The 18289-nt window shown below is 41.9% G+C and overlaps 2 protein-coding genes across 5 annotated transcripts in view; one reads left to right on the top strand and one right to left on the bottom strand.

The window, feature by feature from the left end:
• The window catches only part of LOC121386299 (pleckstrin homology-like domain family B member 1), a 190635-nt gene extending 185101 nt beyond the window's left edge, over positions 1 to 5534 (bottom strand). For all 4 annotated transcript variants that reach the window (XR_005959629.1, XM_041517148.1, XM_041517151.1 and 1 more), the window contains exons 1-3: positions 5232 to 5534; positions 952 to 1031; positions 221 to 341 (exon numbers count right to left, since the gene is read on the bottom strand). Coding sequence is in view for 3 of the 4 variants with exons in the window: in XM_041517148.1 (XP_041373082.1) it covers positions 221 to 341; positions 952 to 954 (124 nt within the window). In the remaining variant the exon portion in view is untranslated. The remainder of the gene's footprint in view (positions 1 to 220; positions 342 to 951; positions 1032 to 5231) is intronic.
• Positions 5535 to 11651: 6117 nt separating this feature from the next.
• The window catches only part of LOC121386316, a 9282-nt gene continuing 2644 nt past the window's right edge, over positions 11652 to 18289 (top strand). The window contains exon 1 of the mRNA XM_041517180.1: positions 11652 to 11820. The gene's annotated coding sequence lies outside the window, so the exon portion shown is untranslated. The remainder of the gene's footprint in view (positions 11821 to 18289) is intronic.

Here is an 18289-nt window from a genome sequence, read left to right as displayed (position 1 = left end):
CCCCCAACATAGACTCATGGATGCATGGATGGATGGATGGATGGATAGATGGATGGAAAGAAGGATAATTTACTAGCATACCAGCTATAAGAAAAACAACACCTACTGGCTATTAAAAGTTATGGCTGTATAACAGTTGAAGTATTTCTTCACAGTAATTTAATGTTTTAATTCATAGCTACATTTGTTTTTACAAATGTTACAGCCGTGGTGGACCTACCTGCATTGATGGCCAGGATCGTGACACCCACTGACAACCGGCCTCCCCCCAGACTGACAAGGTGCGGCACATCGGTTTGGACGCGGACAGAATTGTCCAGCTCCGTCACTTCTACCTGGTCCTTTAGAAAACAAAACAATGGTCGTGTAATGACATGAGAGAGAGCGAGAGAGAGAGAGAGAGAGAGAGAGAGAGAGAGAGAGAGAGAGAGAGAGAGAGAGATAGAGAGAGAGACAGACGGAGGGAGAGAGAGAGAGAGAGAAAAGAGAGAGAGAAGAGAGAGAGAGAGAGAGAGAGAGAGAGAGAGAGAGAGAGAGAGAGACCCTGCTGTTACTTCTGGAAGGACCCCGTACCCTGCTGTTACTTCTGGAAGGACACTGTACCCTGTTGTTACGTCTGGAAGGACCCTGTACCCTGCTGTTACTTCTGGAAGGACCATGTACCCTGCTGTTACCTCTGGAAGGACCCTGTACCCTGCTGTTACTTCTGGAAGGACCCTGTACCCTGCTGTTACTTCTGGAAGGACCCTGTACCCTGTTGTTACGTCTGGAAGGACACTGTACCCTGTTGTTACGTCTGGAAGGACACTGTACCCTGTTGTTACGTCTGGAAGGACCCTGTACACTGCTGTTACTTCTGGAAGGACCCTGTACCCTGCTGTTACTTCTGGGAGGACCCTGTACCCTGCTGTTACTTATGGAAGGACCCGACATAAACAAATCAAAGTTTACCATTGTGCTGACTGTGGTGATGATATTCTGATGTGTGTTTCTACATTATCGTTGTCGTCGTTATCAGCTTCCAGTGACACCTGAAACAAGAGGATCGTAATTTTAGGACATACACACAAACTACACAAACCTGCTCAAGTGTACGGTTTATCAAGGCCCTGAGTCTAGACTTTATTAAGGCCAGAGTCTAGACTTTATCAAAGCCTTGAGTCTAGTCTTTATTAAAGCCTCTGAGTCTAGACTTTGTTAAAGTTTCAAATCTAGACTTTATTAAGACTTGAGTCTAGACTTTATTAAAGTCCAGAATTTAGACTATCAAAGCCCTGAGACCAGATTTTACCAAAGCCTCCAAGTCTAGACTTTGTCAAAGCCTTGAGTCTAGACTTGGTCAAAGCCATGCGTCTAGACTTTGTCAAAGCCATGAGTCTAGACTTTGTCAAAGCCTTGGTCAAAGCCATGAGTCTAGACTTTGTCAAAGCCATGAGTCTAGACTTTGTCAAAGCCATGAGTCTAGACTTTGTCAAAGCCTTGAGTGTAGACTTTAAAGTTTTATGAGGCCAGTTTTTTATCATGACCACTACTGCACCATGAAGTCCGATTCCTCACAAATACAAGTACAACCTACATTTCCATCTGTCTATAAACATACATGGTTTGTTAGTGTACAGCTGATAACAGTCTGACATGTATATCTAGGACAATGTGACAAAATAAAGCTTTAGGCACCAAAGGTAATCAAAACACCATTATGAGAGGCCCTGTATAGGTCTATAGACATAGTCCATTGGCAGAAGGCCCAGCCATTGTTTCATCTGGAAAAAACGAAGAAGGAAATGTTTTATTTAACGACGCACTCAACACATTGTATTTGCAGTTATATGGCGTCAGATATATGGTTAAGGACCACACAGATACTGAGAGAGAAAATCCGCTGTCGCCACTTCATAGGCTACTCTTTTCGATTAGCAGCAAGGGATCTTTTATATGCACCATCTCACAGACAGAGTACATACCACGGCCTTTGATATACCAGTCGTGGTGCACTGGCTGGAACGAGAAACAGCCCAATGGGCCCACCGATAGGGATTGATCCCAGACCGACTGCGTATCAATGACATCATCGTATAACATCCACATTATTATATAATGTTGAAGTGTTACATCCAACTTGACGTTCTAGTGGGACATTTAACACTTTGATATGTACCAAGATGTTTTTAACCATATATTATGGGTAACAAAAACACATCAGATAGATCATAAACCCAGAACAATTGGAGAAAAACATTGGGGTGAAAGAGACGACCTGCTGCTGACTGTGGAGTTCATGGAGGCGGCAAAACTCACGATGTGAATTCAAGGAGCATATCGAAACTGAACGCAGAAGAAGAAGATAATAAATTATGAGTAGTCAGTAGTACTTAGTAAATGTACAATACAAATCACAACCATTATTACTAACACTGTTGCTGCACGTACTGTATTATGAACATCAGGTCAAACTGTTATGAAAACATGTCAAGTACACCTGTCAGATTTACCAGCCACACTCTGCCGTGTCGAGTGATACCTGCATGTAGAGATACAAAAACTGTAGATATTTATAAATACATGGACTTTAATACAGGTTCACATCTCACTGCTTTTCCCTCGGCTATGGGAAAGTGCATGGAGGAATTTCTGCTGCTACATAGAGGTGCAATGCACCCAAAAATAGTGTTAGGAATCGGTTGGAATCTCATCATCCATCATCGATTGTAATCGGTTACCGGCCTCAGTGGTGTCGTGGTTAAGCCATCTGACATACGGTTGGTAGGTACAGGGTTCGCAACCCGGTACCGCCTCCCACCGAGAATGAATTTTTAACGACTCAATGGATAGGTGTAGACCACTACCCTTTCTTCTCTCTCACTAACCACAAAAAAACTAACCGACTGTTCTGGACAGACAGCCCACATAGCTGAGGTGTGTGTGCCTGGGACAGCGTGCTTGAACCTTGATTGGATATAAGCATGAAAATAAGTTGAAATGAAACGAAAATGTAATCAGTTTGCACTAACCGATCAACTTTGTATCAACCGTGATCATGAATACTACTGGTTAGAACTATATATATTTAGAAGTTAATTTTTTTATTCTTTAATGACACTACCAGAAAGAAATTTTGGGGTATGGCACTGTGGAATTGAATACAGGGGCCTTCCCGAGAAAGAAAATGGGTTAAGTTTAGGGTTAGAGTTAAGAAAATCATACAGTAATGATAAGAGTAATTAATTTTGTCAAAAAAATTAACTTTAAAAAATAAAATCTGCCAAAAAATTTGGGTATGACGCCATACTCATTTTACCCTCTGGCTACTGGAGCACACTGATAATGAGACTAAGGAATAAAATAAAATAGCATTATGCATGTTAATTCCAGTGCTAAAAATGAATGCTAAATCATGCCATTGCTTTGCATTTAGAAGCCGGTTAATACTTTCAGTATTGAACAAAGGAAATGTTTTATTTAACGACACACACAACACATTTTATTTACCGTTATATGGCGTTAGACATATGGTTAAGGACCACACAGATATTGAGGGACGAAACCCACTGTCACCACTTCATGGGCTACTCTTTGCGATTAGCAGCAAGGGATCTTTTACATGCACCATCCCATAGACAGGACAGCACATACCACGGCCTTTGATATACCAGTCATGGTGCACTGGATGGAAAGAAAAATAGCCCAATGGGCCCACCGACAAGGATCGATCCCAAATCGACTGCGCATCAAGCGAGCGATTTCCAACTGGACTACATCCCACCCCCACTTTCAGTATTGTGACAAATGGACGGCCAGATTAAAAAGAGAAGCTACTGCATGATCATATAATGATTGTGCAACTTGTACTGCTGATTAGTTACTGCTGAAATTACTACTCTACATTGTCTCACTTGTATGGGTAGTCGGTTACTATTAACAGACTCGAATCTTGCTAGACTCGGCCCATGCCCAAGTACTTATGAAGACCCTAGTCTATGCATGTAAAAAAAAATTCTGAATGGCCTATTTTTAGACCTATTATGTGTCCACCCATAAAACTCGGAAGAGCCTGCATACATGTATGTTTGTTTAGCATTTGGCATCATTGTTCAATAGTTGGGCAGGACATAGCCCAGTGGTATACTGCTCGCTTGATGTGTGGTTGGTCAAGATCGATGCCCGTCGGTGGGCCCATCGGGCAATTTCTCGCTCCAGCCAGTGCACCACGACTGGTGTATCAAAGGCTGTAGTATGTACTACCCTGTCTGTGGGATGGTGCATATTTAAGATCCCTTGCTGCTAATCGAAGAGTAGCTCATGAAGTGTCGACAGCGGGTTTCCTCTCTCATTATCTGTGTGGTCCTTAACCATATGTCCGACGCCATATAACCATAAATAAAATGTGTTGAGTGCGTCATTAAATAAAACATTTCTTTCTTTCTTTCTTTCCTTGTCCAATACATGTGCTGTGTTCTACAATTGAGTCAAACTCAGTTGAAGTTAGATGTAGCAGGCTATTGGCAACACACTCATTCCTTTTATAAGTTTATTCTTAATTTCGTGTTTATATCCAATTAAGGTTCAAGTACACTTTCCTGGGCACACACCTCAGCTATATGGGCTGTCTGTTCAAGCCTGAGGGTTAATCGTTAGCTGTTAGTGAGAAAGAAGTGGGTGTAGTGGCCTTGCACCTACCCACTGAGTCGTTAAACCTGCTCTGAGTGGGACCACCGGGACGAGAACCCAGCAGTACATGTGCCTATCAGTCTTAAGACAACCCATTAATTAATCTTACATACATGTATACTTACTTTTAATCTCCCTCTCAAATCTTTTGGATATGCCACTGTTATGTAATGGTTGGTAAGAAAACAAAAAAACCTTCCTCAGGCCCTTCCCTTGCATGCTGGGTGGTGACCCCCACCACTCCACTATATTATGATTTACTGTAGGCCTACTTATATTTTTAGAACACCCATCAAATATTATACACATAGACTTATATTACAAAACATAAGAGTGATGTACTAGTAATTTAGTGAACTCAACAACATCTACAAATAAATTAGCATTTTTCATAATTTTTGCTGGCTTACATGTTACATTATCCAAAACAATGTTAGTGTTTAAGATGGTGCATCCCATATTGGGCCTCTCGAATTAAAAATGCCAGTGTCAGTAACTTTTGATGATAACACTTCACCCTTCCTAGCTGATGCTTAGTGGAACAAAATCTTAATTTTACTAACCACATACGTCACCCTTGAAACTCCCGATAACTCCTCATAAGAATTAAATCCAAACTGAGCGAACTGTGATAACAAGAACTACTTGGAAATGACAGCGTCGAGTCGCGTCTTCGAAGTTCAATGGAGGCCTGATTCAGAAGTTCAAAGGGTACAACACGAGCCTCCGATCTCGCTCTAGATTATATTGTAGACCGGTCGCGGCGGCATTGTTCGCTTCTTTTTGGTCGTATATTAATTTTGCCTTTTTGGTTTATTGCAAAAGACTAAAAGTATTCCCAGTGACTCACTATTGTATCATGTCACCGTGGGAAATACTTGTATAGTGACAGTCTCGTTATTTCCGATCGTTTTGACTTTGCGAGTGTAAGTCATTCTCGGGGACTAGACAGTCAAGACTAGCGGGAAATAGTGCGACACCGAAAATGCCCCGCTTTGACATACGATTGGTCGCGATTATCGGCGCTCGTTACCGGTACAATAATAACCCTTGTTACGACATGACGTCACCTTTTGTTTTCCTAATCGAGCCCATCAAACGCAAATTTAACGGTGCCTGCACGCACCAAGTTTTGGTGTTGGTTGTGATTGTAAATGGTTAATTCGTGAGGTACCGGTGTAAACATTATAGCCATTTTGAAAAGTGTTTTTTAAATCAGAGCTGTGTTAGCTTTATTATTATAGTGTGAGAAAACTGGCGTGGAGATAAGAATAAAAGGTGATGGGTGGGTGGTTATAGGATGGGCTGTTCTCTATGAATGAACAAGAGAGTTTTAGTAGTAGCTAGTCATACACGCAGGCCTGTGAGTACGCGTGTTGAACCCCACTAATGTAGACCTATGAAAGATTATTCTTATGAATATTCAAAAGTCAATAGTTAGTCATAGTAAAAAAAAAGAAAAAGATATGAACAAATTAAAAAAAAAAAACTATTGTCCTTCCCACAGGGAACGCCTTTTTCACACTATGAAATTTACTGTAATAAGTTATTTATTTCTAAGCCAATTGTTTTATAAATTGCACACAAAAATAGTTGGGGTTTTTTGTGTTTTTGTTTTTGTTTTTTTGGGTTGTTGTTTTGGGGGTGGGGGTTGGTTTTTTTTTTTTTTTTTTTTTTTTTTTGGGGGGGGGGGGGGGTATTTCCAAAACGTGTTTACTGTTCTACTTACGTCAAACCAAACTGCAATTATTTATCCAAAAATTTTTTTTTGATTGAGGATGGGACGGACTATAGATTCGTCTGGCATTCTTCGGTGATGGGTAGTGTGTGTATGAAGGTTGGGGGGGGGGGGGGTAGTAGACCGATACATCTGCCGTCAACTGAGTGTCAGACTCGGTTGACGGCAAATGTATTGGACTGGGGAGTATGGTACTGTGCCCACTGACGTAGCCAGGATTTTAGGGGGAGGGGGGGGGGCAAACCACACTATGTATGATTTTATACATTAAAATATATGGTAAAAACAAAACAAAAGGTTTGATTGGGGATGCATGGACGCCGTGTCAGAATGACCATATGTTTGACGTTCGATAGCCGATGATAACATAAAAAAATCAATGTGCTCTAGTGGCGTTAAATAAAACAAACTTTACTCTCTTTTTTTTTGGGGGGGGGGGGGGGTTGGGGTGGTGGTTTCAATATCATATATCTAATACCTGATAGTGTAATTTTGAATACTGTAGGTACCACTCCAACCCCTCCCTCCTTTATAAACGTTGTATTCTCTCCATGAATATTGTAGGTGACATTTTAAAATATTGCACCCCTCCCTAAAAAAATACTGCATCCGCCCTTGATATTCAAGAATATTGTGCTCCAGCAGGAGTGTGTGATGGGGAAGGGTTCCTGGGGGAGGGATCGAAACCCCTTCCTGCTCAAAGCAATTTAAAAAATTAAATCGTGACCTGAACCCCACTAGAAACCTCGCCGGCCATGGTCTAGACGTCATCCCCGCCCCCTCTCCCCCCTTGCATAAATTCCTACACACTTGCCTGCCCAGAATCGGAGATGTTTATACTCAGTTTAAAAATAACTCTACACCCAGTGTTGGAAATGAAAATAATCTGGTTTCAGTATTTTGATATCGATTGCCATAAAATTACATCTTATGCCCGGACATATACAGGTCACAAGAAGTTAAGGGCCACATGGACACTGCGTCTGATACAGTTAATTACTATTACTTGTGGATCTAACAGCATCCCGTTGGAGCTCATGTCCAGTTGACCTTTCATTCGACCAATCAAAACCTTACTTGCAAAATCATGCCAGTGATTTGAAAAGAATTTGAAAACATTCGGGATTATTCCGAGGGTATGCGAAATGATTCGGGCGAATTACGAAGTATGCGGGAAACTAATTTCAATATAAAATTTTATATAAAATTCGTTTCAAGGCGAAAAAAAACCCGTGATAATATAGCCATAAAATCTGTTTATACTGCACTTTCCCCCTTGTTTTTTCAATGTTGAAATAGATCAACAAGTTCGCCTATTGCATATTTTTAGAATTTGTATGCTCCCGAATAACGTTATAAAAGGCGAAGTGTAATTGGTCGAAATTTAAATTGTTATTTATAGATGAAATGTCACCTGGACATGGGAGTCCACGCAATGCTGTTAGACTGGCAGTTAATGGATGACGGAATCGCTCACTCGCAGAAATCTCGCTACTGTCTCATGAATATGCTTTCATTCAGACATGGCATGGCTCGCCCACAGTCCAGAATGCTCTGTTTACGTCTTAGTGGCATGGTTATCTCAAGCCAGATTGCAAAGAAATTTATACCCTCCCAACCCAAATCAGACATGAAAAGTGTTAACATAAAAAAGGTAATTTCACATGCACCATGCAGTTTTCAGGCAGGTGCCCTGCTTAGTCATAAAAAGAAGTTTTAAAAGGTCAAACAAGGCGTGCGCTACAATAGCTTGTTCTGAATGTGCACATAAAACCCTATGACATGACATGGTCAAACAATCTACCGATGTAGCCCAATTGTAAAATGTTCGCCTGATGTGCGGTCGGTATGGGATCGATCCCCGTCAGTGGACCCATTGGTATATTTTCCGTTCCATCCAGTGCACCACAACTGGTATATCAAAGGCCGTGATATGTGCTGTCCTGTCTGTGGGGTGGCGCATATAAAAGATCCCTTGCTACTAATGGTAAAATATAGCGGGTTTTCTCTCTAAGTCTAAGACTTAATGTCGAAATTACCAAATGTTTGACATCCAGTAGCTGATGATTAATAAATCAATGCGCTCTAGTGGTGTCATTAAACAAAACAAACCTTTTTATACTTTCTACCGGCAACCAAACACGCTGTGAGTAAAAGGCTACTTTTCATTATCTATCACCGCCCCTGATTTTTATTTATTTTATTTTGTATTTTTTTTTTTTTTTTTTTTTTATTATTATTTTTTTTTTTCAAAGTAAGGTAAATTTTTATACCGACCCTTAACTTATTGTGACTAGTATACATTAGCTTATACCGGCTTCTGTGACGCACGTGGCTTTATTAGGCCAGTATTTTTTAATTTTTAGGTTTACGAACAAGAACTTTTGTGCACATAGGTAGGAGCAAGAAAAAAAACACACAAAAAACTCCACCTATTTGGAGTGTATTAGTAGGGGTGATATTTTTTTTTAATATGGCTACTTTGATAGATGTGTGGACCGGCCTCGGTGGCGTCGTGGTAGGCCATCGGTCTACAGGCTGGTAGGTACTGGGTTCGGATCCCAGTCGAGGCATGGAATTTTTAATCCAGATACCGACTCCAAATCCTGAGTGAGTTCCCCGCAAGGCTCAGTGGGTAGGTGTAAACCACTTGCACCGACCAGTGATCCATAACTGGTTCAACAAAGGCCATGGTTTGTGCTATCCTGCCTGTGGGAAGCGCAAATAAAAGATCCCTTGCTGCCTGTCGTAAAAGAGTAGCCTATGTGGCGACAGCGGGTTTCCTCTAAAAAAATCTGTGTGGTCCTTAACCATATGTCTGACGCCATATAACCGTAAATAAAATGTGTTGAGTGCGTCGTTAACTAAAACACTTGTTTCTTTCTTTGATAGATGTGGATTCTTTGTAACAAAATAAGATTGACAAGGCATCTCTGTGCGCAACCGCGCGGTGCATAGAAATCGAAGCGAAATAGCGAATCGGACCGAAAGAGAGCGACCGAAGACGAATTAACAATTCGTATTTACAGCGGTATATTTATTGACGAAATAAGTGTTATTTCTCACTGTTACCTTACGAAATGCGCCACAATAGACTAGAATGGTAACTCTTTTTTTCTTTAGAGCTATTTGTGGAAGTCGGCGGCAAAAAAATAAAAAATAAAAGTGAAAAATACGACTTTTTAAATTTATTATTTGAGCAAGATTTACGTCGGCGGGTTCGTAAATCGATTAATAAAAAAATACTGCCCTTAAGCAGGGATAGGGGAGGAACAAGGGGGTAGTTGCACCCCCAGATGTTTGTTTAAAAGTGCCCTTTTGTTTGTTTTGTTTAACAACACCACTAAAGCTTTGATTTATTAATCATCAGCTACTGGATGTCAAATTTTTGGTAATTCTGACAAATAGTCTTAGAGAGGAAACCCGCTACATTTTTCCATTAGTAGCAAGGGGTCTTTTATAAGTACCATCCCATAGAGAGGATAGTACATACCATGGTGAGCTGGCTGGAACGAGAACTAGCCCAATGGATCCACCTGCGGGGATTGATCCGAGACGAGCACTTTATCACTGGACTACTTGATATAAGCACAAAAATAAACTGAAATGAACAAAGGATCGCTTACGTCACTATATACGGATTGGATGGTACCAGCAATATCCATAGGCCAGTAATACATTAAGTAGTCTTTATAGGGTGTATACCACCAAATGAAATCCCATAAACGACAATTGTAACATATGTGGCTAAACCTCCTATCTGGTGCGTATCAATTGACATACTCGTATATATAGGGCCTACACCACGGATATAAATACTACCAACACTCACCCTTAAAGTGAATCAGAAAAAATGGGGGTCAAGCTGCTTATTTCAGAGGTGACGGGTATCATTTGTGACTACCATAGTACCGCTAAAAATAGTCCTTTTTTACAGGTACCCCATACATGTTTCAAGCACAAAGCTACTTGACACAGTGATACTAGATGAAATAAAATTGCATACATTTTTTGCCCAGTTGAAACTTTGGCTTGGTGTACCGCGAACTTTGACCCAACCGGAAGTTATTTGCTTTAGTACTACCGAAAAGGGAGGTGGGGGTGGGGTGGCTGCGATTGTGTATTTCTCATGCCGGTAGAGTTATTTTGAAATCGAATGGGTTCTGTTTTGTAAGAGTGGATAGAGTGAAAGTCTATCTTTGACCGCCCTTTAGAAATTATCATACACACATGTACATTATAAAGTTAAAATCTACATTAAAGTGCAGTTTGAAAGGAGGGTGTGCGCATGGGGTGGGTGTGTGTGTGGGGGGGAGGTCGGCCGCAATAATTCTGAATCAAAAATATTATTGGTAATGAATTTTACTTGTAGAATGCAGGAAATTGCATTTCAGGACATCAAAATTGTACTGGGGAGCATACCCCCGAAGCCCATAAAACCTTTGCTTCGCGCCCTCGATCTCAGCCTACATCTGCCGTCCACTCAGTTGACTGCAGGGGCGGAAAGTAGCCCAGTGGCTAAGCGTTCACCTACCAGCCTGTTGCCCGATGGCCTAACCACGACGCCACCGAGGCCGGTTTGTGAAATATTGATTCATTCATTCCAAAGTGGGTGGGGTGAGACCCCATAAGCGTACGAGACGGGACGGGGGGGGGGGGGGGGGGGGGAGATAAGTGCCCCTAACTGCTGGAGCAAAACCTCGAATTCAGGCAAAATGTGGTAAATTGAGACCTTTTCACCATGTATTTCCATCAATCTACCCTCAAAATTAGTACATGTAAAAATGCGTGGTGATTCATTGGCAACCCTATATGTAGTTGTGTGGTAGTAATGCTAATATGAATAAATTAAAATGTCGTTATCCAGATTCGGACATTTGCTTGAAATTCATGCAAAAAGTGGCCTGCCCCCCCCCCCCTACAAAATGTCGTACGCCTATGGGTGGGGCAATGTATTATTATCAGAGTTGGTGCAGACCGATTACAAAAATGTACGTGGTTTTTTCCTACTCTATATAAATAAAAGTAAAAATATGGTGTCCCCTACTAAAGGCTGTGACCCCTCCCCACACCTCCATATATCATTCCTACAGGCCTGTGTGGGAACAGTGGTCCCTGTCCCTTCCCCCGTCCCAGATGCCACCCCATTACCTATGATCACACTGAATGCATGTGTCAGCACATGACACGTGTGTTTTCCAATAAGCGGCCTAACTAACTGAGCACACATTGACCGGAGCCTCGCTTATCAAACCCGAGCTTTTGTACAAATAACCGTCACTTGGCGAACAGCGCTGAACATTGAGTCGCTTGAACGTCGCCGGGGTCACGACCACTGACGTCTAGAGACCGACAGCTACGACAACACCGCTGTTACTGCGCTCAGCTACGAAAGCACTGCTTCGCCGACAGCAGTAAGTTTGTAATTATGTATTTTTATTGCACGACGGCGCGGCCATCGCCATCTGGTTTTGCTGACATCTCAAAACGTCAATTTTCCCATTTTCCAGACACAGCTGATTCTGTTTGTTTCAGTGTCGTTTGACCCTGAAGCTGCTAAACGCCGAGACGGAATATGTAATCGGGCTAGGTAGGAGCGGATGGATTTTGTGGATAGGGGTTATGGGGGGAGGTGAAGCGTATTTCAAACAGGTGGCTGCTTAATCCAGGTGAATGTTTACTCAGGTCGGGTCATAGGGTTTTACGTGCCCATTCAATGAATGAATGAATGAACGAATGTTTAACGACACCCCAGCACGAAAAATACATCGGCTATTGGGGTGTCAAAATATGGTAATGCAAACAAATAAGGTAATGATCAACATGAATATAAAAATTCAAGATTTAAATAAAAACAGTGTAAAGAACTGCAAAAATACAAATATCACAGATAGGTACTGACTTTTTCTCAAAATTTCAATTTTGTGCTGTATTGGCCATTCTCAAAGAGAATGTTACACCCCTGCACCACGATGAGGTTACAGCATGCGCAGGGGAAGTCTACCTTATGCACTAAGGTGATCTTAGTGCTAAGATCGCTTCGTGGAACGGAGCACAGATCTTTAATTGAGACCTCGATGGCGCAGTGGTTAAGCCATCGGACTGGTAGGTACAGGGTTCGAAGCTCGTTACCGGCTCCCACCTAGAGCGAGTTCTTAAGGGCTTAATCGGTATGTGTAAGGCCACTACACGCTCTTCTCTCTCGTTAACCACTAACCATACTAACAACTAACCCACTGTCCTGGACAGACAGCCCAGATTGCTGATATGTGTGCCTAGGACAGCGTGCTTGAATCTTAATTGGATATAAGCACGAAAATAAGTTGAAATGAAATGAAATAAAATTAATCTAGGTGAATGTTTACTCAGGTCAGGTCAGGTCAGGTCAGGCCATAGGGTTTTACGTGCCCATTCAGAGCAAGCTATTGTAGCGCACGCCTGTCATGGGCACAGGTACCGGCAATCACTACTTTAGGGTCAGATTTTATATTATACTGATTACATTGGAATTTCAGTTGCGGATCCAGAAATCCATTGGGGGAGGGGTAATAACATATGGCCGAAGGATACAAAGGGATTCCTCGGTTCCTCTCATTCTTCAACGGAAAAATTAAATAAAATATAACTGGCGCAAATTTTAGGGGGGGGGGGGGGGGGGGGGGCGTGCTCCTACATGTCTTTCGGCCCTGAACTGGCATGTATATTCCAAACTGACATGCATTGTCGGTTCAAAGACTTTACAAAGTTAAAATAACAAGTTACAGATCTTCCAGACATTGAATTACCGTCACATTGCCGTCATACATGTCGAAAGAAATGTTTTATTTAACGACGCACTCAACACATTTTATTTACGGTTATATGGCGTCAGACATATGGTTAAGGACCACACAGATTTGAGAGGAAACCCGCTGTCGCCACTACATGGGCTACTCTTCCGATTAGCAGCAAGGGATCGTTTATGTGCGCCTTTGTTGAACCAGTTATGGATCAATGGTCGGTGCAAGTGGTTTACACCTACCCATTGAGCCTTGCGGAGCACTCACTCAGGGTTTGGAGTCAGTATCTGGATTAAAAATCCCATGCCTCGACTGGGATCCGAAGCCAGTACCTACCAGCCTGTAGACCGATGGCCTACCACGACGCCACCGAGGCCGGTCATCATACATGTCGAATGCATGCGGTTAAAATTAATAACAGTGATTATTAAAATAAAGAAACATAACGCCTACGCTGTATTCTGGATTTTCTCGTTACCGGTCGCGAGATCGCTATTACGCTAATTGAATATTTGGTATTATTACTATTATGTTTGAGCTGTCGGGTAGATTATGTAACCGTTTGTTTACATCAGAAGATAGAAAATGGTTTAGCCAAAATTTTAGCCACTTGCAAATTTTATTAGCCATTTAAAAAAAAAAAAATTTTTAATTAGCCAATGGCTAATTTGGCTACCGACAGCGCGAGCTTTGGATGTTTTCAGTGTGGGGGATGATGATGATAACTTGTTTAACGTGCCCATATACCACTAGGGTTTCGAACACGCCCATCGCGAGTCCGACCTCCAATAAGATCGATGACCTGACTCGGGATGGGGGGGGGGGGGGGGGGGGGGGGAGAGATAAGAGTTGAAAATGGGCGGAATTTTGAAAATGGCAATTGGTGAAAAAAGTTAATAGAATAAATTTTAAAAAAAAAAAAAAAAATAGTTACAAGCCAAAAATAAAAAGAATTGACTGCTCGGCCGAATATTTATATAATTTGGAGCATTTTAGAAGGACAGTCCAAAATTAAAGAAGAGAAAGAAGAGAGGATCGGACTATTTAATAATAAAAAAAGAAAGTAATTTCGACATAAACTTTTGAACGCAGATCTAAAAGTTTCAAGTCCGATCGATATGTCCACGTGAGTGGCCTCGTTAAGGCCGTTTGAGTGCACAGCTTATAGGGACGAGATGGGTTGCATCCCTTCAAGAAAACCCCTAGATTGACAGTCGATAGACGTTGAAGGTGTAGTGCTGTGCTTAAATACAGATCTTGAGAAGCCGGATCCGTCTGAACGAGAGAGAGTATCAGACTAGGGTATAGTCCAGTTGTCATAGGTTGGTATAGTGGTGCGGACGAGCCCGACTCCGGAGGATACGAGATGGTATCACTATAAAGCAAAGTAAAGTCTAGAAAAGAGTAGTAGGGGCCGACCCCGCTTCCTATTTCTTCTTAGAGTGGGGCGGTCAATCTTCCAGTGCTGCTAGGACAGGCTCGGACATGTAGAGACTAAACGCGAACAACCGTGGCGTTCTGCAGAATGGCCGTCATACGAGTCACGAAAAAACAAGTCAACATAGTCAGACGGAGAAATGACGTGGAGGCGAGGAATCTCGCAAAAAAAGAATCCAACCTGGTGGTGCAGGCTGTCGAAACGAGAAGCCTTCCAGCGTTCAATCAGTTCCAATGGCCGCATACATCCCAGTAGAAAACTTCATTTCGCTGACAAAAACAACGCAATGAAGGATTCCCAAGTCGATCACACGAAAGCACGTGCAGTGTGCACCAGCGAAACAAACACGTCTTACCGCGTGTGGGGGAGTTTTGGGAAGGGGGTGTTAGGATAGAAATGATTGATTGCCAACTTAACTGTACTTTTAAAAAGTGCTTCACGTTTATTTTTAAATGGTACAGTTGATTCTGACAATGGGCAACTTCTTTGATCGGCCTTGAAGCTTGATTGCTCTGCACGGGAATCCCGTTACACGTAAGCGCCTTCCTGACGGATTAGCGGTAAAATTACTAGACACCAGTTGTGAGCAGACGACTGGTCCATTGTTAGGTATTTAGGAAGTGTTTTACCTGTCATAGTAATTAGGTGTGCTTGATATACTGGTACACACGTTGTTTGCAAGAGGTAGTCGACTGCCACGCTCGTACTTGTGAAAATAGTTTTTCTAAAGCACTTCAAATCAAGGCGTAGTGGCAATTGATTTAAGGCGCTTCCACGCCGTCAAAGCGCTTATTTTACGGACCAAGGCGTGTCGGCCGCTACGCCTAATGGCCCTGGGGAAACCCCTGTGTGTGTGTGCTAAACGATAAAGTGTGTGTGTGGGGGGGGGGTTATATAGATTGTCCCCCGGCGTTGAAAAGTGAGGGGGACGCGTGCCCACTGTCCCCCACCGATCGACGCCCATGGATCCGATAATATTTTAACATGCTCCTATACCATGAGGGTTTCGAGCATGTCCGCCCCAGGTTTCGGCCTCTGGAGGCCAGGGGCCCAATCCGGGGCAGAATACCACTAGAGCACATATTAATTAATCATTGGCTGTTGGCTGACTTGTAAGAATTCATTTGAAGTACGACAAGTCAGGGTACTGAATGGAAACATTAACTCCACTAGTTAATGTGTTGACGTCAAAGTGTCACACCACAAATACTGTCAAAATATCTTACATTAATTCAAGAGACACCCTAGTTTTTAAACATTACGACATATTTTTCACTATTGGAGCCGTTTTTAATAATTTAATTTAGAAGTACTTACATTTAATTATTTAGAGTATTCATTTTCGTACACCTGAAGTGGTTCTGGTTTACCAGGTTTTTGTAATACCCCAAAATGCATTTTCCATAATTTTAAAAACGCACGTTCGTCTGAGAAGTAATGGTTATTGAGACAAACTCTAGTTATTTTTAGACTGTATTCCCCCATTTAAATATCACAGACTAGCTTCTCTGTGTTATATAATGTTATCCAAATGTGTTTGCAGGTTTGTATATTAACTAATAAACTTTGTGTTCATTTTAACGATCTCAAACTAGGGTCTTCGCCTTTAAAGGGGTTGTCCCGAGTTGGCAGCCGTTGTACGATGTTTACAACAAAGGCTGTTTTTGCTGCCAGATTAAATACATTTTCTTATTTAGAATACCAATGTCTGTGTAGGCTCGTAGGAACGATATCTGGAGTTTGGGGCACGGAATTACTGTAAGGTAAACAAACACAAGGACAGCAATAAACATCCTGATAATACAGATAATTATAATATGATAGTCTAAAAACAGGGATTTATCCAGGCGTCCTGTGGGTCTGAACATAGGATCCTTCCTAAAAGAAAGCGGCACTGAAAATTCCCAGTTTCTATACTGAAGATTCCATATATACATATATATATATATATATATATATATATATATATATATATATATATATATATATATATATATATATATACATACACATGTATATACATATATACATATACATATATACATATACATATATACATATATATATATATACATATACTGAAGGCCAAAAGAAACTTTACCATAGTTTTAAATCACTCTGGTGTAAAAACAACAAAAGATAGTCGCATGAGGTAAAATATATTGACTAGATCAATATGTCAACATTAACATAACTAAAAATGAGTGTCATTCAGCATCTGATAATGACGTCACATTTTCCCAAAGCGAGGTGGTGTACACAAATCGAGCTTTCAACTTCATGGACGATATGCAAAGCATACAGACAATCACTCAAGTCCAATAACAAGTCACATTAATAGCGTGTGTGACCACCCCTTGCCCCAATACAAGCAATAATTCTCCGACGCATAGAAAAAAAATCAGTCGTCTGATGAGGTCACGTGGGACGCGTTGCCATTCTTCTTGAAGGGCCTGGATCAGTTCCTGTTAGTTGGCTGGAGGGTGTGGTTGTTGTCGAACACGGCGATCCAAAACATCCCAGAGGTGTTCTATGGGGGACATGTCTGGGGAGCGTGCAGGCCACGACAATACGTTTACGTTGTTGGCTCTAAGGACGTTCTGTACGATTCTGGCTGTATGAGGTCTGGCGTGGTCTTGCTGAAAAATGACACCACGTGGCTGCCGTTGGAGAAATGGTATTGCAGTTGGACGAAGAATGTCATCCCTGTAACGTTGAGCTGTCAAGTTTCCGTGAACGATGACCAATGGTGTCCTTTCCTGTGCACAGATACCTCCCCACACCATGACACTCCCTCCACCATATGGCACGACCTCCTGAACGCAACAAGCCGCCACTCATTCTCCCCTACGACGGTACACACGCTGTCTTCCATCAACTCTGAACAAACAGAACCGGCTTTCATCAGTGAAAAGAACCCGCAGCCAATCACGTCATTGCCAACGTCGTACAGTCCTAGCCCATGTCAATCTCAAACGACGATGTTGTGGTGTCAGTAAGTGTCCTCTATATGGTCTGTAAGCCCTTAAAGCCCTTATTTCATGAGTCCTGAGTCGCCTGGCCACTGTCTGTCTACTAACCCTGTGACCTAAGGCATTCATTGCTGATGACATCACTGTCAGGAAGCGATTTCGTAGATGCAAGGTACGCAAGTACCGGTCATCACGGGGCGAAGTCACCCTGGGTCTGCCTGTTCTTGGCCTGTCTGATGTCTGCCCTGTTTGCCTGTAGCGTTGCATCAAGTTTGTAACAGTAACACGGGAACAACCGAAGGTTCTGGCGATGTGGGCATGAGTGGCTCCCATCTGAATCATACCCAGGGCTCTCTCGCGTTGTTCTGGTGTCAGTCGTGGGATTCCTATGGTGGTTTTTTTTTTATCTGTGTGGATGTCTGAAATGCCGTCTAAACCGTTTTTATACCCTTATTGCACGTGCAATTGCTGTTGTTCATAGTGCACGAGTTTTTCACTTTTCTGTGTGTTCCACCCAAAACGTGCAGTGGGCGGGTATAATTTTCTGCATACATTGTTGTTGTGTTTGGGCTATGTGTTTTGGATTGAGTTACTTTTTAAAAACAATTAATTTGTTCTTAAATTCCAAATTGAAAATGGTAAAGTTTCTTTTGGCCTTCAGTGTATATATATATATATATATATATATATATAT

The sequence above is a fragment of the Gigantopelta aegis genome, chromosome 12 (assembly GCF_016097555.1).
Source record: "Gigantopelta aegis isolate Gae_Host chromosome 12, Gae_host_genome, whole genome shotgun sequence".
Classification (NCBI taxonomy): Eukaryota; Metazoa; Mollusca; class Gastropoda; order Neomphalida; family Peltospiridae; genus Gigantopelta; species Gigantopelta aegis.
The sequence above is the reverse complement of the archived record's forward strand: the minus strand, read 5'-3'. Positions and strand labels throughout refer to the sequence as shown.